General features: G+C 46.0%; 1 protein-coding gene across 2 annotated transcripts; it reads right to left on the bottom strand.

Moving 5' to 3' along the window:
• Positions 1–224: 224 nt before the first annotated feature.
• On the bottom strand, positions 225–23,273 carry LOC307233179 (FHF complex subunit HOOK-interacting protein 2B-like). Of its 2 annotated transcripts, none has more exons than XM_080004408.1 (18): positions 23,024–23,273; positions 16,841–16,919; positions 16,602–16,687; positions 15,477–15,560; positions 15,282–15,386; positions 15,059–15,178; positions 14,800–14,988; positions 14,439–14,632; positions 14,257–14,344; positions 12,629–12,705; positions 12,232–12,424; positions 11,994–12,154; positions 11,729–11,824; positions 11,416–11,506; positions 10,195–10,344; positions 9,956–10,096; positions 1,422–1,522; positions 225–1,301 (listed from the first exon to the last, which is right to left on the bottom strand). In XM_080004408.1, exons 1-18 carry the CDS (start codon positions 23,072–23,074, stop codon positions 1,187–1,189), a joined length of 2,121 nt encoding a protein of 706 aa, XP_079860534.1. In that variant the 5' UTR covers positions 23,075–23,273; the 3' UTR covers positions 225–1,186. The 2 variants fall into 2 exon arrangements, with proteins under 2 accessions (XP_079860534.1, XP_079860535.1); XM_080004409.1 differs by having other exon boundaries at positions 1,187–1,323.

Below are 23,273 nucleotides of genomic sequence, written 5' to 3'. Positions count from 1 at the left end.
TGTTCATATGATCAAACCCGCATCAGCAGATCCATCACCTGGAACCTGCTTGATCCTCAATCCTGGAGCTGACGTCAACGTTGTGGCCCCGGGTCTAATTATGGTCATAAAACCGATTTTTATTGTTTTTTTGAACTATTATTTATGAATGATTAAACATATTAAAATGATTAAACATATGACGTTATTTTGTACGAATTGAACAGAAACTTTATTGAGAACAGAAATGAAAACAGGAAATACACTTTGATCATAAATAACTTAATCAGTCCCATCACACACACACACACACACACAGTGTCATCCTTGTACTTTTTACACACTATTTCATGCATACTGCGTTCAGACATACAGTACATACTCCTTAGTACATACTAACAAGTGTTATAGTACATACTAACTAGTGTTCTAGTACATACTAACTAGTGTACTAGTACATACTGAGTAGTGTACTAGTACATACTGAGTAGTGTTGTAGTACATACTGAGTAGTGTTCTAGTACATAGTGAGTAGTGTTCTAGTACATACTAAGTATTGTTCTAGTACATAGAGTAGTGTTCTAGTACATACTAAGTAGTGTTCTTGTACATACTAAGTAGTGTTGTAGTACATACTGAGTAGTGTTCTAGTACATAGTGAGTAGTGTTCTAGTACATACTAAGTATTGTTCTAGTACATACTAAGTAGTGTTCTTGTACATACTAAGTAGTGTTGTAGTACATACTGAGTAGTGTTCTAGTACATAGTGAGTAGTGTTCTAGTACATACTAAGTATTGTTCTAGTACATACTAAGTAGTGTTCTTGTACATACTAAGTAGTGTTCTAGTACATACTGAGTAGTGTGCAGTAGGCAGTGGTAGTAGTGGGCAGTAGAGAGTAGAATTCACATTGTGGAAGGTTCTTTTGTTTGTTTGAATCTCTGAAATATGGGCTATATTCAATGTGTTACAGCAGTATATATCGTAACACACATTAAATACAGAATGAATGAAATTTTTTATATATATATATATATATATATATATATATATATATATAGGCAACAACAACAAAATCCAATGCAAACAAAAATATTAAAGCCATAAAACACTGGTGTGTTCCAGATCCAGCCCTGGCCAGCTCCGGTTCCTTCCTGGTCCAAGTCCAACTCCACGTGCCGGTTCAGTCCTGGTCCTGGTCCAGGTTCAGTCCTGGTCCTGGTCCAGGTGCAGGTTCAGGTTGACAAAGGCGATGGCCGCCAGCTCCTTGCAGAACTCCTCCAGGACGATGATTCCTCTGAGTAGTGTCTCCTGCTCCACCCTGCACAGAGAGGTAGCATCAGCTACTTCCTGTTAGCATCAGCTACTTCCTGTTAACACTGGCTACCTTCTGTTAACACTGGCAGTTAGAAAGACAGACAGGCAGATAGACAGGTCTTACTGGCTCTGTGGCTCCAGGTCCAGTAGCTGTCGTCTGACCGTCAAAAGTTTTTCTCTCAGATCAGGAACCGACTGAATCTGCTGCATCAGCACTGAGATCACCTGCACACACACCCACACCACACACACACACACACACACACACACACACACACACACACACACACACACACACACACACACACACACACACAATTAAACAAAAAACAATTCTATGAAAGTGTCGTCACCTTCAAACAGATGTTTGATAAAAGCTTTTTTCATTTAGATATAATAATAACAATAATAATAATAACAATAATAATAATTACAATGATAAATATCATATAGTAATGAGGAGAAGAAGAAGAAGAAACAGTCTTTATTCGTCACGCAACACACCACACTACAACACATGCACGCACACACACACACATGCACATGCTTTGATGGTGCCGGTGAAATGGTTCCTCTGCATTGAACCATCCTGGCTTGTCCTTCCTCCGGGGGCACAGCCAGGAGCAGTGGGCAGCGTACGTGGACGCGCCCGGGGACCAGGTGATAAGTGTCCATCGCTGGTCAGACCATGATGGTGCATGTTTTGGGTGGGGGTCCTTACTGACGTGAGGTGGAGGAAACCCCATGTGAGCACGGGGAGAACATGCAAACTCCACACAGAAAGGCTCCTGTTTGGGAGATAACCCACCGGAGCACGGTGCCAACAGCACTCCAGGCGGGAATCAAACCGAGGACCTTCTTGCTGTGAGGCAGCAGTGCAATGCACTGCGCACGGTAATGATCCTGGATGTGTCCTGGATCCTGGTCAAGACATGCCTACCAACCCTCTCGCCATGGTGGCCATCATCAACGCCTCCCTGAAATCCGGCACGGTTCAGTCACACCAATTAGAAAGAAGTCCGGTCTCAACCCCGACAACCCCACCCACTCGATCTCCAACCTTCCGTTCCGAAGCAAAATCCTGGAACGAGCAGTTGCCGCCCAACTCCAACAGCACATGTCCAACCATGAGCTTCACAAACTCTTTCAATCTGGATCCAGAACTCACCACAGCACAGAGACCACCCTCATTACAATCACTAACGACCTCCTCATCGCTGCTGACGCAGGCTACATCAGTATCCTCATCCTCCTCCACCTCTCAGCTGCCTTTGACTCCGTCTCCCATACTATCCTCCCCACCCCTCTATCCAGCTCCTTGTCCTCTCCTGGTTCCAACCCTCTATCACCAGCAGGCAGCAGTTTGTCACGATCGTAGACTCCTGCTGCTCCTCTGGCTCAGTGCCTCAAGGATCCGTGCTTGGGTCCCTCCTCTTCACCATCTACTTGCTCCCCCTTGGTCAGATCATACACCACCACGGTCGACGCTTCCACAGCTACGCCGATGACACCCGGTTATACCTCAGCACCAAACCATCCACCCGCCTCCACCCTCGGTCTCTTCTCAGCTGCCTCCGCCACATCAAAGTGTGGACGTCATCAAAACTGCTCAAACTCAACAATAACAAAACCCAACTCATGGTCGTGGCTCCCGAGGCGCTGCTCAGGAAGGGTGGAGATCTGCTCCTGGTTGTTGATGGCTGCTCCATCTCCCTGTTCCCTGAAGGACGCAACCTGGGCCTCATTTCAGCCACAACCAAATCCACAAGCAAGTCTTCCTTCTTCCGCCTCATGAACACCTCCAGACTCCGCCCGTCACTCTCTGAGTCTGTGGCAGAAACACTCATCCACGCCTCCGTCACCTCCCGTCTGGACGACTACAACGGAGTAAAGTCCTGGACGGCTCCAGTTTGTTCAAAACTCTGCTGCAGAGTTCTCACCTGCACCAAGGCCTGGAGCACATCACCCCCACCGTCCTCCACCTCCCCTGGCTCCCTGTCAAATCCTGTATTTCCTACAAAACCCTACTACTCACCTACAAAGCCCTCCACCCCTACGCCCCGCAGTACCTGACAGACCTCCTCCACCCCTACGCCCCGCAGTACCTGACAGACCTCCTCCACCCCTACGCCCCGCAGTACCTGACAGACCTCTTCCACCCCTACGCCCCGCAGTAACTGACAGACCTCTTCCACCCCTACGCCCCGCAGTAACTGACAGACCTCTTCCACCCCTACGCCCCGCAGTAACTGACAGACCTCCTCCACCCCAACACCCCGCAGTACCTAACAGAGTGGAGGATTCTGTATATATTATAATATAGTGTAATACCCTCCACTGTAGGATACTGTATATATTATAATATAGTGTAATACCCTCCACTGTAGGATACTGTATATATTATAATATAGTGTAATACCCTCCACTGTAGGATACTGTATATATTATAATATAGTGTAATACCCTCCACTGTAGGATACTGTATATATTATAATATAGTGTAATACCCTCCACTAGAGATCAGCTGCTCTCTTGTTTAAAGGAGCTTTATACAAGACTCCTACTTTACGCTTGTAAAGTGTTTCATCTCTCACCATGTACAAGTCTATTTCTGTTGTCGTTTTAAAACCTGTTGGCTCTCTAAAACCTTCTAAAACAGGACTAAAACCAGCTTCCAGCCTCCAGAAAAGGATCATTTTCGTAGGAAGTTCTGTTCCGTTGCCGTTGTCCCTCAGCATCGCCAGCTCCTCCTCTCAAAGTCTTTCACTCCACCTGTTTAGAAAGTCTCTTGTGTTGCCGGGTGGATCGGAGGGTTAGCAGCTGAGCTGCTGTCTGGGTGTGGTGGAGTCCGGGTCCGGCTGCATCCGTCAAGTGACGTAGCACGATATTCCCGGTGGAAACCAGTCTCTGGGAAAGTCCTGGTGTGTGATTGTCCTCCACCTCCGTCCTGGCTCCGTGGATCAGAGGCTCCTCCAGTCACCAGTGCAGGAAGATGCAGGTTCCAACCTTTTCCATTTAAAAAGAGGCCATTTTTTAAAAGACTGATAAAAAGGAGGTAAAATGCCTATTTTAAAGGACCTAAAATCTGTTAAGAACAGATTAAAATCCAGCCCGAACCTCCTGTCCTTCTTAAAATGCTGCTTGTTAGCTGCCTCCATGCTACATCACTGGTGACAGTGACATAGTGCTGAATGAATGGCAGCCGAAAAGTTGCAATCCTGCTGTTGAAGTGGATCGGCCCTTGTCCTCCTTCCTCTTTGGGTACAAACAAGACACTGAGGTTCCCAGAGGAGTTTATCCCAAAATAAATTAAGTATTAGACTGAATGTTCCTGATCAGACCTGCGGGTGGCTCCTCACAGGTTGTGCCACAGCACAGAGGCACCAGGTTGTTGATGATTAAAACCTCTTCCTCTAGAAGACATCTTGGGTAGAAGCCACTTGACCAACCGCCCCTCCGCTTCTCCTGTCACTCCTTCCCAGTTTCTCTTCATTGTCTGTTGGTATTTAATACTATTTTTCACAAATCAGCCAATAAAGCAGGTCTTACTAAAAATAATTCCACCATAAAGAAACCTGTCCAACCAAAAACACCATCAACCACAAAACACAGACCTACGTCAGAGTTCTGCTGAAACCCTGAGAGAATACAAAGAGGAAAAAAGAAAACATTACACTCCAAAAATAAAAGAAAGTGAAGATTCCATCGACCAAAACCAATTCTGAGGAAGATGGAACAACTGAAACAACAAAGAAAAGAAACATTTTACAACAAAATGGTCATATTTGGAAAAAACATTTTGAAAAGGTATATGAAGAAATATCACTGAACAGTCTGACCTCCAACCAGAAACAAATACAAGAAAAATGAAGAATACTTGAAACAACTATCAAGAACAGTGACGTCAGCGGGTTTACGGAAGTAGCCATGAGCTTCATAGCTACGTTAGCGGACAGTATCATTCCCACGGTGAAAGTTTGGATATTTCTGAACCAGAAACCGTGGGTGGATAAATCCATTCACAGCACTTTGAATGCTCGCACGGCCGCTAACAACGAAGGTCTTGTATCCGGAAACATGGAAATGTACAAAGCGGTGTCATAAAAACTGCGGAGGGCGGTGAAGGATGCTAAACGGACGTACAGAGAAACAGTGGAGCTACAGATGGAGCAACGGGACACCAGACACTTGTGGCAGGGGCTGCAGACTATTACTAACTACAACAGCCCCTCCCTAGCTATGAGTGTGGACGCCTCCCTAGCCAACAAACTGAACTCCTTTTATGCGCGGTTTGAGGCTGGCAACAGCACCGCTAGCTCACCGGCTAATTGGAGTTACACCGCTGGGGATGAGCGAGCACTCTGTGTCTGAGCCTGACGTCAGGAGGGCTCTGATGCGTGTGAACACCAGGAAAGCTGCGGGCCAAGATGGCATATCTGGGCGAGTACTGAAGACCTGTGCTAACAAGCTAGCCCCGGTGTTCACTACAATATTTAACGCCTCCCCGGCTGAGTCTGTGGTACCGTCCTGTTTCAAGAGGTCCACCATCATCCCTGTGCGGAAGATGGCCTCTCCAACCTGCCTGAATGACCAGCGTTCGGTGGCCTTCACCTCAGTGGTCATGAAGTGCTTTGAGAGGCTGATTAAGGATTACATCTGCGCCTCCCTCCCCCGCACCTTGGACCCGCTGCAGTTCGCGTACCAGCAGAACAGATCCACGGATGACGCGGTTTCCCAGGTACTGCACACCACGCTCACACACCTGGATGGCTGGAAGGGGCCGATGTGAGATTCCTGTTCATCGACTATAGTTCAGCTTTCAACACCATAGTCCCACCAGACTGACTGTCAAGCTGAAGGAGCTAGGACTGAACACTCCGCTGTGTGCCTGGATCCTGGACATCCTCACAGCCCAGCCCCAGGTGGTTAGGGTGGGGTTAGGGTGGGGAGGCTAGGATGAGGATGGTGGTGAGGAAGTCTAGCTCCCTCACTCTGAATACAGGATCCCCCCAGGGCTGCGTCCTCAGCCCCTACTGTGCTCCTTGTACACACATGACTGTGTGGCCAGGTCCAGCTCCAACACCATCATCAAGTTTGCTGACGACACCGTTGTCGTGGCCTGATCACCGACTGCGATGAGAAGATCTACCACGAGGAGGTGGCTGACCTGTCACTCTGGTGCCGGGACAACAGCCTCCACCTGAATGTCAGCAAAACTAAGGAGCTTATTGTGGACTTTAGGAGGGAATTACAACCTCGCCATTGATGACTAATGGGACTTCTGTTGACAGGGTGAGCAGCTTCAAGTACCTGGGAGTCCACATCACAGAGGACTTAACATGGACTTTACAAACAGACACTCTGGTGAGGAAGGCCAGGCAGCGTCTTTACCACCTCAGGCAGCTGAGGATACACAGGGTCTCGGTGAGGATCCTCAAGTCCTTCTACTCTGGAGCGGTGGAGAGCATCCTGACAGGCACCATCACTGCCTGCTTTGGGAACTGTACTGCCCCTTCCTGCATGATTATACACCAGGAGGTGTAGTAGCAGAGCTGCAGGGTCATGAAGGATCCTCATCACCACAACAACAGACTGTTCCAGCTGCTGTGGTGGAGCAAGAGCCTCCACAGTCACACAGCGAGAACAGAGACTGAGACGGAGTTTCTACATCAAGACATAAGAACTGTCACACACATAGAACCCACTGCTTTACTCTGCTGTATGTGCTGTATCACTGTACTGGGTTACTGCATACTGCACTGTATTGCTGTTCTGTTCGGTGTTACTGTATTGCTGTGTAATACTGTTGTATACTGTACTATATACCTCCACACACACACTACCTCACTTTATTCACATGCCACTTTACTGCACATATCTGTATATAGAAAAAGCCTATCCCATATACATACTGTAAGTCTATTCCCTTCATTTATATTTTGTACCCCGACTCTGTATATTACCTTTTTGGGTCATATTTTATTTAATTTATATTATTCATTTCAATAACTGCCTTACATTTTAGGAATCAGTTAGTTAGTTTGGTAGTAATTAGTTTAGCTATTGTGTCAGTTAGGTACTTATTATGCATCATCTCCGGGTGCGTTGCAATGACATTTCACTGCATATATGTATGATTGTATGTATGTGATAAATAAACATCTTGAATCTTGAAACAACATCAAGAACAACCACAAGACACTTGATTACCAAATGACAAAAAAATAATTAGAAGACAACATTAAAAAGGTAAAATCAGGAAAACCCTGCGGTCCTGACAGTATCAGGGCGGAGCCTCCTGAGCTTCAAGGGTTCAACATGCTCCTTCAAGCTGCTTCCCTGGGATCTGGGTGGAGACAAGGTGGAGCTGAACACCCAGCGAGGATGTGTGTGAGCGGTGATGTAGAAGGTTTTGTGCAGCTTCATCAACGCAACAACGCTGCTCTTCAACACAACGTCAAGAGGAAAGGACAAACTGTCTTCCTACCAAACCACCACCTACACACCCTCATTGATCAGCACATCCACCACAGAAGACAACAAGTTGACCTGCTTCATTGACCTGAAGGAAGCGTCTCATTCAATCTGGCAACAGCAATGTTATTCAATTCAATTCTCCATCATCTAATCAATCTACGTCAAAAAAAGAACAGAGTTCATTACTCCAGGACAAGCTGTTCAGCAGGGATGCAGCTTACCTCCACCCTCTTTCATGTCTACATGGAGGAGCTAGCCGTGTTGTTGGAACCATCTGCAGCCCGTGGCTGCGCCCTAAACAACCACACCCTGTCCTATGATGACCTGGGGCTCCACCCTCGACCACACCCTGTCCTATGATGACCTGGGGCTCCACATCAGTGCCTCTGGAAACTATGGTCTGGCAGTGAATGCACCAAAAGTGAAGGACTGTAGAGGCTTTTACACAATTAGAAGAACATTTCACCAAATACACAAACCAAACTATCTGATAGTATAATGGAACCAGTATCGCTGAAATATATACTATAAGTAGTAAATATTTGATAGTACAATAGTACCAATATCCCTATAATATATAGTATAAGTGGTAGATATTTGATAGTATAATGGTACCAATATCCCTATAATATATACTATAAGTAGTATATATTTGATAGTATAATAGTACCAATATCCCTATAATATATAGTATAAGTAGTAAATATTTGATAGTACAATGGTACCAATATCCCTATAATATATAGTATAAGTAGTAAATATTTGATAGTACAATGGTACCAATATCCCTATAATATATAGTATAAGTAGTAAATATCTGATAGTACAATGGTAGCAGTATCTCTGTAATATATAGTATAAGTAGTAAATATTTGATAGTACAATGGTACCAGTATCCCTGTATGTAGTGAAGTGTGGGCTCCACACTAGATGGACAAGCCTCCTATAGAGACCCTGCCTGACACATTGTGAACAAGTATATGAAGATAGAAAGAAAAACAGGCAGCCATGCAGGCACAATGATAAACAGGCAGCCATGCATGCAGGCACAATGATAAACAGGCAGCCATGCAGGCACAATGATAAACAGGCAGCCATGCAGGCACAATGATCCATATCCTTGGTAACAAACATTGAGAAAAGAACAATCACACGGTGGAAGCATCTTAAAGTCCTCAACACACACTGCAGCTTGAAGTGAAGCCCAAACAGAATCCCCTCAGTCAGCTGCTCATGAGGCTGAGCATCACAACCAACACCAACATGGTTCCATGTCAGAGCAGAACTGCTTGACCATCACTCATCAAAGAGTTGAAGGAACCAAAAAGGAACCAAAACACCAAACAAACGTCATTGATGTCTGCGCTAAAAAGAGAAAATCCATCGTCACAATATGTCTGTAGTGTCAGAGCCATGAAGCAGAGACAGATCCTGAGCAAGTACAGGCTCAGCGAGCACAGTCCACCAACAAGACATCACAAGACCCAACACAAAGAAGGTGTGGTCAGTGTAAGACAGGTGTGGTCAGTGGAGGACAGGTGTGGTCAGTGTAAGACAGGTGTGGTCAGTGTAAGACAGGTGTGGTCAGTGGAGGACAGGTGTGGTCAGTGGAGGACAGGTGTTATAGAGACAGACGTGCACTGTGATGAATAAAAGATGGCCGTGCAGGGAGGGACACACCACGCCCCCAGCTGGACGCTTCATCATAGAGCCACCTGTTGTGTGTGCATGTGTGTGTGCGCACGTGTGTTTGCGTGTGTGTGTGTGTGTGTGTGTGTGTGTGTGTGTGTTTGTGTTTGTGTTTGTGTGTGTTTGTGTTTGTGTGTGTGTGTGTGTTTGTGTGTGTGTGTGTGTTTGTGTGTGTGTGTGTGTTTGTGTGTGTGTGTGTGTTTGCGTGTGTGTGTTTGCGTGTGTGTGTTTGCGTGTGTGTGTGTGTTTGTGTGTGTGTGTGTGTTTGTGTGTGTTTGTCTGTCTGTGTGTGTCTGTCTGTCTGTGTGTGTGTGTGTGTCTGTGTCTCTGTGTGTGTGTGTGTGTGTGTGTGTGTTCATCATCGTTTCAGATGCCTCAATGAAATCATAATCTCAGGCGTCACCTCTGAGCTGCTTGTCACAGCTGAATAAAGCAAAGCGCTGCTGCCTATGTCAGGGAGGAGCTGGGTGGAGTGACTACATGATGTCTTACCCTGACGAGCTGAGTGAACAGGCTTCGTGCTCTCGGCTGCAGCGTGACGTACGGGTTCAACAGGAAGTCGCAGATCAGAGGGTTCCTGAACGCTGCCAGTCTGGAGAGCAGCGAGGTCACCTGGAGGTTCAGGTCATACTGCTGGAGAGGGGGAGGGGGGCACACAGTACAGTTCATCAGGGAATGTGTTTTAAATGTGATCAGACAGACAGACACTGACTGACTGACAGACAGGTTACCTGCTCCAGCAGACCTCCCAGTCGGTCAAACAGAACTCGGAGGAAATGTCCCTCAAAGAAGTCCGAACCCGCCGCTGAGGAAGAGGAAGGGGGAGGGGGGAGATTCTCAGGCCACGCCCACGGCTGAGAGAGAGACCTGCACTCCCCACACTGAGAAACATGTAGGCAGAGAGACAGACAGGCAGGGAATGAATCTTTGAGCCGCTGTACAAAATGACATTTATCATAATTAATTATGATACATTTAGATTCAGATTTCTGATTTTTTTAATGTCTGACCTGCTGCTTCCCATTTGGCTGATTCAGATTTTCATTAGATTGAGTTTTCATAATAACACATTGACCATTTACCCCTTGGTGAGACAAATAAACATAGAAACAAACAACATTTACACAAAAACATCAACGTAAGTTGATGTTTTTGTGTAAATGTTGTTCAACATGTGTTGAAAAACAGTGAATCAGGTCGAGGAAAAGTGGAACTACAACTGGTCACATGACCTCTTCCTGCCATAGTTATGACAGTAAATGAGGGAGAAAAGGAGAAGGATGCAACCAGGAGGGTGGTGTGTGGGTGTGTGTGTGTGTCTGTGTGTGTGTGTGCGTGTCTGTGTGCATGTGTGTGTGTATGTGTGTGTGTGTGCGTGTGTGTGTTTATGTGTGTGTGTGTGCGTGTGTGTGTGTATGTGCATGTGTGTGCATGTGTGTGCGTGTCTGTGTGCATGTCTGTGTGCATGTGTGTGTGTATGTGTGTGTGTTTATGTGTGTGTGTGTGTGCGTGTGTGTGTTTATGTGTGTGTGTGTGTGTGTGTGTGTGTGTGTGTGCATGTGTGTGTGTATGTGCATGTGTGTGCGTGTGTGTGTATGTGTGTGTGTGTGTATGTGTGCATGTGTGTGTGTGTGTGTGTGTGTAAGATGTCCGCCAATGAGTGTACAGGACTTATCCCACTTGGTTGTAGTGTATAAGGTATTATGTCTTGGTGCCTTCAAGCAGTAGAAAGGACCCTGAAGCCCCCTGAGCTCTGCAGACTTGTAGACCCCTTACGGCTGCAGGAAAGCCCCGAGCACCCTGCCCTGCGGCCACAGAAGACCCCCGGGAACCCAGAGAAGCCGGAGGGCCGTGGAGCAACCCCCACGTGACTCTTTTCACTCAGTGACTCGTCAGGAATGACTAAATCCACTCTGACGTTCACAACATGAGCATGGTTAGCGGCCACTCACCAGGGTTCGAGCATCCAGGAAGTAGGAGTCGTAGCCTCCTTCATGCACCAGGTGTGATGATCTCACTTCCTGTGGAACCAGACACAGGAAGCTAGCACGTGCACACACCCACACCCACACACACACACACACACACACACACACACACACACACACACACACACACACACACACACACACACGACAGAATGATGGATGGATGATAGAGGAGGCACAGAAAAATACAGAAGCTGCGTCCAGAGTATGTAGGACACCATGTTGGACACGGGGGGAATGATGGATGGATGACAGAGCAGTGGCAGAGTGATGTCACCTGTTGATGATGTCATCGGGCCCAGGTGAGGAAGAGGAGGATGACTGAGAGACGAAGATCTGAGACTGAGGGAAAAGGAGATCCTCCTCCAGAGCACTACACACACACACACACACACACACACACACACACACACGCTGGGATATTCCCTTCAGCCGAATATGAATTTAACAGAATCAGTCATTTCCAAGGTGGACTCTGATTGGCTGAGAGCAGCCTCCATCATGCATCCCAGTTTGACAGCCGTCTGTGTGATGTCACTCACTCGTCGTCTCCGCTGCCGTCGCTGTGCGGCTCCTCCAGACCAGCAGGGGGCGGTGCCACGTAGCGACGCTGCTGCAGGTTCCTCAGCAGCAGGTTGGCCAAGATGGCGTGGTGTGGCTTCCGTAGCAACTCCTCAAACAGACGCAGCGACAACAAGCTAATCTGCAGGGAGAGAGACCGTCACATGTCTATCTGCCTGTCTGTTTGCATGTCAGTCTCAATCACTCTCCCTGTCTCACCTCATGGGAGCTATGCTTGCAGTTCTCCACCAGCAGGTGGCGCACTGGGTGGCTCCCAGGGTGCAGCGGTTGTTCGGGTTCGGAGCTGCTTCCCAGCAGGAACTGGACCAGAGCTTCCAGCAGAGCAGCAGACTGGATTTGTCTCACCACCCGGGTCAGTACTGCAGTATTGACCGGCACACCTGTCTCACCACTGAGAGAGAGACAGATGGACCTAAATAATCCTCTAGCCTCTAACAATTCAGATTCATACATACATACAGATTCACAATTTACTGTCATCCAATTTATAATTTGTCTTTTTCTATGTTTATGAATATAAAAAACAACTGTAATCTAACTAACCACCTGTAATGAACTGCCTGTTTGCCTTCCAGCTGAGGAAGAGGAGACTAACCTCTTCATCATGTGACGGAGCCAAACATCACGAAGCCAAAGATTCTGAAAAGTGAGGGCGAGTCGATCTGCCAGGACCTGCACACACACACACACACACACACACACACACACACACACACACAGTAAGACACACAAATGGTAACACACACACACAGTGACACACACACAGTAACACACACACACAGTACACACACAGTAACACACACACACAGTACACACACAGTAACACACACACACACACACACAGTAGCACACACACAGTAAGACAAACACACACAGTAAGACACACACACACAAAGTAAGACACACACACAGTAACACACACACACACAGTAAGACACACAAACAGTAACACACACACACACACACACAGTAAGACACACACACAGTAACACACACACACACACAGTAACACACACACACAGTACACACACAGTAACACACACACACACACACACAGTAGCACACACACAGTAAGACAAACACACACAGTAAGACACACAGTAAGACACACACACAGTAACACACACACACAAAGTAATACACACACACACACACACACAGTAAGACACACAAACAGTAACACACACACACACACACAGTAAGACACACACACAGTAACACACACACACAGTAACACACACACACACAGTAACACACACACAGTAGCGCGCACACACACACACACACACAGTAGCGCGCACACACACACACACAGTAGCACACACACACACAGTAAGACACACACACACACACAGTAAGACACACACACACACACAGTAAGACACACACAGTAAGACACACACACACACAGTAAGACACACACACACACAGTAAGACACACAAACGGTAACACACGCACAGTAACACACACACACACACACACACACAGTAGCACACACACAGTAAGACACACACACACACAGTAAGACACACAAACAGTAACACACACACACACACACAGTAACACACACACACACATACAGTACACACACACACAGTAACACACACACACAGTAAGACACACACAGTAAGACACACACACACACACAGTAAGACACACACACACAGTAAGACACACACACACACACACACACACACAGTAAGACACACACACACACACAGTAAGACACACACACACACACAGTAAGACACACACACACACACACACACACACACACACACACAGTAAGACACACACACACACACAGTAAGACACACACACACACACACACAGTCATTAGGACACTCCTTGTGGCTGCATAGTAATGAAAGAGTAAAAGTAGAATCTTTGTTGTTTTCATTTGTTGTTGTGGATGTTTGAGGTTGTATTGAAGTAAAGACTCCTCCAGCTTGACTCCCTGCTGTGCTGGAGTCAGGTTCCTCTAAATACACACAGTACACAAACTTTTTGGGTTGAAACTACAAACTGAGATGTTCATATAAGGGCACGTCGAAGAGCGGTGCAAACCTTCAGCCTGACGCTGGTTCAGGGCATGAAGGTGTGAAAGGGAGATTGTGCATGTTGATCGTCATGGCAACCCATCAATAAAGCTGCTTTTTAGAATTACAACAATATAATAAGCTACAAGCTGAAGACACACACATACTGTAACACGCACAAACCTGAGCAGCTTCTCTGGTCATGTGATCCAGGAAGTCCAACCAGTAGAGGAAGCGGGTCAGGTGACCACTGTCTGGACCAGACTGACCACTTAGGTAAATAACAACAATAAACAACACAAATAACCAATAAGGAATAACTGTGTGTGTGTGTGTGTGTGTGTGTGTGTGTGTGTGTGTCCCACCTCCACCTGGTCTCCGGTTGGTCCAGGACCTCCTGGGCCTGCATGTCCTCTAGGGGGACCATGGAGTAGAGTTGGACCAGCATCCCCAACAGCAGAGCCCCCAGTTGGGTGTGCTGGGCCAGAGCAGCCCCTGCAGGTTGGAGGCGGCACAGCAGCAGGAGGCCTTCAGAGGCCTGCAGGGACACCCGGTGGTTCTGGGTGGCGCCACAGGACACCAATGCGCTCATAAAATATCATTCACACATTTGAGAAAATATATTGCATAAATCTCCTTAATTTCTTAATACATCCTATACATAGTGCCTTGCTTAGGGGATAGAACCTCAACTCTGCAGGGTTAGAGCCTTGATCTGAGGCTCACCTGACTCTGGGTGAGCTGCACCAGTGCAGACAGCAGGCCCCCTGCATGCAGGCTGCCGCTTGACATGGAGCTGTCTGATTGGTCGAGGCTGCAGCTGGAGCATCTTGATTGGTTGTGGGTGGAGTCAGGAGTGAAAGTTGATTGGTCAGAGGGAGAATCTGCTGATTGTGTCACTGACGAGATTGGAACCTAAGAAACAGCACTAATTACTCACAAGTACATTGTAGGACTACTGTTGTACTACTGTGTGTCATGTGACCTTCAGGATGTAGTGCAGGATGTAGGGATCCTGTTGGATCCGCCGGCAGACGGCAAAGAGGAACTCAACTTCCTGTTTCTCTGACTGGGAAGCAGGAAGCGCACACAGACCGATCAGCTTCTGCAGAAACAACAACAATCAGTCAGCAAGAAGCAGGACTACTATGAGCAGGCGTACGACCAGTACAATATCACTGTAGTACTGTGTGTGTGTGTGTGTGCACCTGGACGGGTCTGTGCACATTGAGCAGGTGAAGAACAGGTTTCTGGATCTGGAGCAAAAAACTGGAGAAGAAGAGCAACACCTGCTGGATCATACCAGGAGGATACTGAGGAGGAGGAGGAGGGGGGGGGGAGAAGGAGTCAGATTTCTTGTTGGTTATACTTCTTGTACTTTCCTCAGTGTGTACTTATAGTACCTGGGCTTTTCCCAGGGTGCCAAGCGTCTCCAGCAGTTTGTGTTGCAGCAGGTACTCCATGCACACGCCCGTCTCCTCCACCCCCTGAGGGGAGTCAATACATCAGTGGATGAGTCTGTGCCCGCGCAGCATCACTTGAATGGGGCCGGGAGATCAACCAAAGGAACCTTCTGGATCAGGATCCGCCTGCTCCTGAGTCCCAAGACAGTGAGAATCCACTTCATACTTTCAGTTGAAGCTGATTCTCACTTCCTGTCCCTGAGAAGTGGAGTCGGCGATTGGTCTCAACCCGTTGAACGTGTTTCACCGTTTCTCACCATTTTTTGTGATCTGGATTTTTTTGGGCGGGGCTAAATCGTGACTGAGGAGGTGGAGCTGTCACAGCCCCTCCCTTAACACCATAACGGTGCTGCAGACCAGCCGCTCTGACCAGAGCCATCTTCTGGGAACCCCTGTTTTAAGAAATGCGGTTTGTTTCTGTCACCCTCCAAAAAGCCACATTTGAGGTTTGATGTGACTTTTGAACCCTTCACATTTGTCCGGTTGGTTAAAAACACGTTCATTTTTGCTTTATAGGGACTTGAATGTTTTCACCGTGACTCCGTCGTCCACCTGGAGCCTGGTGGTCTGAGCTGATGATGCAAGACTCCAAAACGCTGAGTTCCTCACCAACAAACCTTCGACATGACTCTAGAGTCTTGGCGGCAGCAACATAGGCGTTGCTTTGTGACTTTGAGACTGAACCCCAATCTGGAACAAAATCACCTGAGGTTCGAGAGCCCGCAGCGCATCTTCTTCTCACAAACAGAACGTAATGAGTGTGAAAAGGGTGAAGGTGTTCGCAGTTCTTCCTAAATCATTTGGACAGGATGAAGAGATTCTTCACTCGGAGCCAAAACGACTTTGACTCATGGAACCGGATCAAACTGAACTCATCTTTTTATCCAGCCACTGGTAAAGAGACGGATCGCTAGATAGACAAACTTCCCATCCCTCCTGCTCTGGTGGAATGGATGGAATGCAGAGCAGAACCGGTCAGAACCAGTTCAGTTAGAGAGCCGGTGCAGCTCTGTGACTGGCCGGTCTCTGGCCCCGCCCCCTGGATCTGATAGGTTACAGGTTTACCTGCTGCTTCTCCTCGTAAACCAGGATGTCCAACATCTGCTTGAGACGCCAGGGGATGTCTGTCTGTCTGACCGGACACGCCTCATCTGGACACACAAACTGTATTAATGAATGTGTAATTCAATGCAACTTACAAAGAAAAAAATAATAATAATAAATATATATATATATATATATATATATATTTAAAAAACTGAACATGAAATATAATGTAATAAATATTTGAATGTTGTGTTGACCTGTGGTCTGGATGTAGTAGTTTGTGATTCCTTTCCAGTGTTCAACAAACGACTGTAACAGGTTGACTGATGGTTCTCTCTGAGAGAGAGACAGATGGGTAAACAGACGGATGGGTGGACAGGCAGACAGACAGAAAGAAGGGTAAACAGACAGACGGGTAGACAGGCAGACAGACAGGTTTCAAGTAAAGAATCCTTGTGTGTTTCAGTCATTATATCATTAAATTAAACATTAGAATTGAAATTGAAAATCAACTCCATGAGTGAAAAGTGAACGGACAGTAATATCACAACCAGAAAAGTCTCCACGCCAAGGAAGGAAGGAACTTGTCTTGGTGTTGGGTGCAAACAGGAAACATAAACGTAAAATAAAACAACAGGTAAAATATATAACAATGTAAAATAAAACAACAGGTAAAACATCTAGCAATGTAAACTAAAGCGTTTTTTTGTGTTTTGTTTGTAACAAAGCTGAACAGTTTGTGCAGGAATGTGCAAATGTTCAGAGTATGAAGTATAACAGTATGTGTAATGTGCAGCATAATAGTCCAGAAGAATGAGGAATGTGTTCCTCAAACACATTGACATCCATTCGACTGAGACGTACAGCTCCATGTAGAGTCTACGGGGGCAGGGCCTTGTGATGAGCTCAGCTGCAGACAGGAAGAACCTGCTGTTGTGGGGAGAGCTTCAGAGCTTTAGAGCTTCAGAGCTTTAGAGCTTCAGAGCTTTGGAGCTTCAGAGGTTTAGAGGTTTAGAGCTTCAGAGCTTTAGAGCTTCAGAGCTTTGGAGCTTCAGAGGTTTAGAGCTTCAGAGGTTTAGAGCTTCAGAGCTTTAGAGGTTTAGAGCTTCAGAGCTTCAGAGCTTTAGAGGTTTAGAGCTTCAGAGGTTTAGAGCTTCAGAGGTTTAGAGGTTTAGAGCTTCAGAGCTTTGGAGCTTCAGAGGTTTAGAGCTTTAGAGCTTCAGAGGTTTAGAGCTTCAGAGGTTTAGAGGTTTAGAGCTTCAGAGGTTTAGAGCTTCAGAGCTTTAGCGCTTCAGAGGTTTAGAGCTTCAGAGGTTTAGAGCTTCAGAGGTTTAGGGCTTTAGAGCTTTAGAGCTTCAGAGGTTTAGAGGTTTAGAGCTTCAGAGCTTTAGAGTTTCAGAGCTTTAGCGCTTCAGAGGTTTAGAGCTTCAGAGGTTTAGAGCTTCAGAGGTTTAGCGCTTCAGAGGTTTAGAGCTTCAGAGGTTTAGGGCTTTAGAGCTTCAGAGGTTTAGAGCTTCAGAGATTTAGAGCTTCAGAGGTTTAGATGTTTAGAGCTTTAGAGCTTTAGCGGTTTAGAGCTTTAGAGCTTCAGAGCTTCAGAGGTTTAGAGGTTTAGAGCTTTAGAGCTTCAGAGGTTTAGAGGTTTAGAGCTTCAGAGCTTTAGAGCTTCAGAGCTTTAGCGCTTCAGAGGTTTAGAGCTTCAGAGGTTTAGAGCTTCAGAGGTTTAGGGCTTTAGAGCTTCAGAGGTTTAGAGCTTTAGAGGTTTAGAGGTTTAGAGCTTCAGCGGTTTAGAGGTTTAGAGCTTTAGAGCTTTAGAGGTTTAGAGCTTCAGAGGTTTAAAGCTTCAGAGCTTTAGAGGTTTAGAGCTTCAGAGCTTTAGAGCTTCAGCGGTTTAGAGCTTTAGAGCTTCAGCGGTTTAGAGCTTTAGAGCTTCAGAGGTTTAGAGGTTTAGAGCTTCAGAGGTTTAGAGCTTTAGAGCTTCAGCGGTTTAGAGGTTTAGAGCTTTAGAGCTTTAGCGGTTTAGAGCTTTAGTGCTTCAGAGCTTCAGAGCTTCAGAGGTTTAGAGCTTTAGAGCTTTAGAGCTTCAGAGCTTTAGAGCTTTAGAGCTTCAGAGGTTTAGAGCTTCAGAGGTTTAGAGCTTCAGAGCTTTAGAGGTTTAGGGCTTTAGAGCTTCAGAGGTTTAGAGCTTCAGAGTTTTAGAGCTTTAGAGCTTCAGCGGTTTAGAGGTTTAGAGCTTTAAAGGTTTAGAGCTTTAGAACTTCAGAGGTTTAGAGGTTTAGAGCTTCAGCGGTTTAGAGGTTTAGCACTTTAGAGCTTAAGATGTTAAGAGGTTAAGCGGTTTAAAGCTCTAAAGCTCTAAAGCTTTCGAGGTTTAGATGTTTAGAGCCTTAGAGGTTTTGACCTGGTTGGAGCAGCCTCCTGCCAGAGTGGGAGGGGTCAGCCACCATCTTACCTGCACGCCTCAGAGTCCTGGAGGCGTACAGGTCCTGGAGGCGTACAGGTCCTGGAGAGATGACAGATTGCAGCCAATCACCTTCTCAGCAGAGCGAATGACACGCTGCAGTCTGCCCTTGTCCTTAGTGGTTGCAGCAGCGTACCAGATGGTGATGGAGGAGCTGAGAATGGACTGGTGCAGAAGTGCACCATCATCATCTGTGGCAGGTTGAACTTCCTCAGCTACCGCAGGAACTACGTCCTCTGCTGGGCTTTCTTGATGATGGAGCTGATGTTCAGCTCCCACTTGAGGTCCTGGGAGATGATGGTTCCCAGGAAGCTGCAGGACTCCACAGAGTCGACTGGGGAGTCACACAGTGTGATGGGGGTGAGTGGGGCAGCATTATTTCTGAAGTCCACAACCATCTCCACAGCATTGAGCTCCAGGTTGATCCCGCTGCACCAGGTCACCAGATGGTCAAGCTCCCACCTGTAGGCAGACTCATCCCCACCAGAGATGAGCCCAATGAGGGTGGTGTCATCAGCAAATTTCAGGAGCTTGACAGACTGGTGGCTGGAGGTGCAGCTGTTGGTGTACAGGGAGAAGAGGAGAAAGAACGCAGCCTTGAGGGGAACCAGTGCTGATGGTCCTGGAGTCAGAGACGTGTTTTCCCAGCTTCACGTGTTGCTTCCTGTCAGACAGGAAGTCTGTGATCCACCTGCAGGTGGAGTCAGGCATGCTCAGCTGGGAGAGCTTGTCCTGCAGAAGAGCCGGGATGATTGTGTTAAAGGCGGAGCTGAAATCCACAAACAGGATCCTGGCGTAGGTTTCTGAGGAGTCCTGGTGCTGGGGGATGAAGTGGAGGGCCGAATTTACTGCATCGTCTACAGTAGGCGAACTGCAGGGGGTCCAGGAGAGGGTCTGTGATGGATTTGAGGGGGGCACAAGGCGTTCAAAAGACTTTATCACCACAAAGGTCAGGGCGACGGGTCTGGAATCATTAAGTCCTGTTGTCCTTCTCGTGTGTTCATCAGTGATGACCTCTCTTGGTCCAGACAAAAGGACGCGGCAATAAAAACTGCCCAAAAGCGCCTGTTCTTCCTGAGGAGACTCAAGAAGTTTGGCATGTCTTTCAGGACTCTCACCAGCTTCTACGATGCACCATCGAGGGCATTCTTACCGGCCGCATCACCGCCCGGTACAGCGGCTGCTCCGCCGCCGATTGCCAGGCGCTCCAGAGGGCGGTGAAGACGGCGGAGCGCATCATCGGCCGCCGCCTTCCCTCTGAGCAAGGAATCTACCGCACGACGCCTCAGGAAAGTCATAAAGGACGACAGCCACCCAGGCTACGGACTGTTCAGGCTGCTGACTGTTAGCGGACGACCAGCCTCACCCACACATTTTACCTTCAGGCCATCAGGCTTCTCAAGCTCCAACATCTGTCGTCACCTCTGTCAATTGAATGTACATCACCACACTACATGTACACGTCCAGCGGCACTGCTTCACTTTATATTTATATATTTATATTTATATCCATGTCTTGTGCAGTAGACTGACCTATTTCTGTTGGAACTGCTACAATGCTCCAATTATTATTTTTCTTATTTTTATTTTATGTACATACACTGTGACCTCTTGCCCGTATTTGTAACATCAACTCTTACTTTTTTTATATTCAACTCTTATTTTATTAAAAATATATATATATTTCCTCCTTATATTTGCTTTGTTATTGGATCTTTTTATGCCACTATGCAGTTGTTGCCTGTCATGCCCCAAGAATTTCATTGTACCGAATGACCTTGTGTTGTACTGTACACTGGACAAATAAAACACTTTGAACTTTGAACTTTGACTTCTTTGGGAGTGGGTTGATGGTGGAGGATTTAAAGCAGACTGGTACATGTCTCCAGTGAGGGGTTGAAAATGTCTGAACACCGGAGACAGCTGATCAGCACAGTGCTTCGGGGTGGATGGAGAGGCAGTCTGGTCAGGCTGCTTTGCGGGGGTTCTTCCTCTTGAAGAGCCTGTTGACGTCCCTCTCCAGGATGGAAAGAGTCGTGCTGTGGTGGGGGATGAGGGAGGCCTCTGAGTTGAGTAGCTGTGAAGAGGTCCAGTCTCCTGCTGTGGTGGGGGAGGTGGAGCTGGAAGGCTGGGGCTGGTGGAAAGTGTCACAGGGAATGTGTCAGGACTGTCCCATTGCCTTTCAAAGCGAAAGTAGAAGTTGTTCAGGTCGTTGGCCAGGCATCAGTTGTTCATGGAGTGAGGGGATTTTGGTTTGTGATTTGTCTGAACCCTTTCCAGACAGACGCAGAGTCATTGGCGGAAAACTGGTGTTGGAGTTTCTTTGTGTGTGCTATCACCGGGTGCGTTGCATTACATTTCACTGCATATATGTATGGAAGTATGTATATGTATGTGACAAATAAAAATCTTGAATCTTGAATCTTGAATCTTTGAGTACAGTCGTTTAGCATCTCACACCTCCTTGCTAAACCTGTACTTGTCTCTGTTCCAACTACTAAACATCACTTCCTTCCCTGACCCTACCTGTCTGAGTTTAGCTGTGAACAAGTATATCAGAGTATATTTAGTTTATGTTCATATTCAGGTTTCGCTCATTTCACCATAACTGGTTCCACTGGTTAAACTGGCAGCAGGAGGAGGAAGAATAAGTTTACCACATCATATAACCAGTTTACCACATCAATAACTAGTTTACCACATCAATAACTAATTTACCACATCATATAACTTGTTTACCACAATAATAACATGTTCACCACATTAAGAACTAGTTTACCACATCATATGACCAGTTTACCACATCATATAACCAGTTTACCACATCATATAACTTGTTTACCACATCATATAACTTGTTTACCACAATAATAACATGTTTACCACATTAAGAACAAGTTTAACACATCATATAACTGGATCACCACAATAATTACAAGTTTACCACATCAATAACTAGTTTACCACATCATATAACTAGTTTACCACGATAACATGTTTACCACAATAATAACTAGCTTACCACATCATATAACTAGATTACCACATCAATATCTAGTTTACCACATTAATAACTAGATTACCACATTCATTACTAGTTCACCACATTAATAACTAGTTTGCCACATCATATAATTAGTTCACCACATTAATAACTAGTTTACCACATCATATAATTAGTTTACCACATAGTACAACTAGTTTGCCACATCATATAATTAGTTCACCACATTAATAACTAGTTTACCACATCATATAATTAGTTTACCACATAGTACAACTAGTTTGCCACATCATATAATTAGTTCACCACATTAATAACTAGTTTACCACATCATATAATTAGTTTACCACATTAATAACTAGTTTACCACATAGTACAACTAGTTTGCCACATCATATTAGTTCACATTAATAACTAGTTTACCACATCATATAATTAGTTTACCACATTAATAACTAGTTTACCACATTAATAACTAGTTTACCACATTAATAACTAGTTTACCACATTAATAACTAGTTTACCACATAGTATAACGAGTTTACCACATAGTACAACTAGTTTACCACATAGTATAACGAGTTTACCACATAGTATAACTAGTTTACCACATAGTATAACGAGTTTACCACATAGTACAACTAGTTTACCACATAGTATAACGAGTTTACCACATAGTATAACTAGTTTACCACATAGTATAACGAGTTTACCACATAGTACAACTAGTTTACCACATAGTATAACGAGTTTACCACATAGTATAACGAGTTTACCACATAGTATAACGAGTTTACCACATAGTACAACTAGTTTACCACATAGTATAACGAGTTTACCACATAGTATAACTAGTTTACCACATAGTATAACGAGTTTACCACATAGTATAACTAGTTTACCACATCATATTACTAGTCTGTTCTATATTTTCATCATATTTAATTGTTATTAAAGTGCCTCCACCGGACTCACCGTCTCCAGAGCCTGTTGGAACAGGCTGGACAGGCGGCCCAACACATCCATGCACTCGAACCAGCAGAACCACTCGGTCCCAATAGAACCAGCAGAACCACTCGGTCCCAATAGAACCAGCAGAACCACTCGGTCCCAATAGAACCAGCAGAACCACTCGGTCCCAATAGAACCAGCAGAACTTCGGTCAGTTGTTGACGTTGTTGACGTTGTTGACGTTGTTGTCGGTGCAGCTGAACTTCCTGTCTGC

Source organism: Zeus faber (assembly GCF_960531495.2).
Source record: "Zeus faber genome assembly, chromosome: 7".
NCBI classification, from domain to species: Eukaryota; Metazoa; Chordata; class Actinopteri; order Zeiformes; family Zeidae; genus Zeus; species Zeus faber.
The sequence above is the reverse complement of the archived record's forward strand: the minus strand, read 5'-3'. Positions and strand labels throughout refer to the sequence as shown.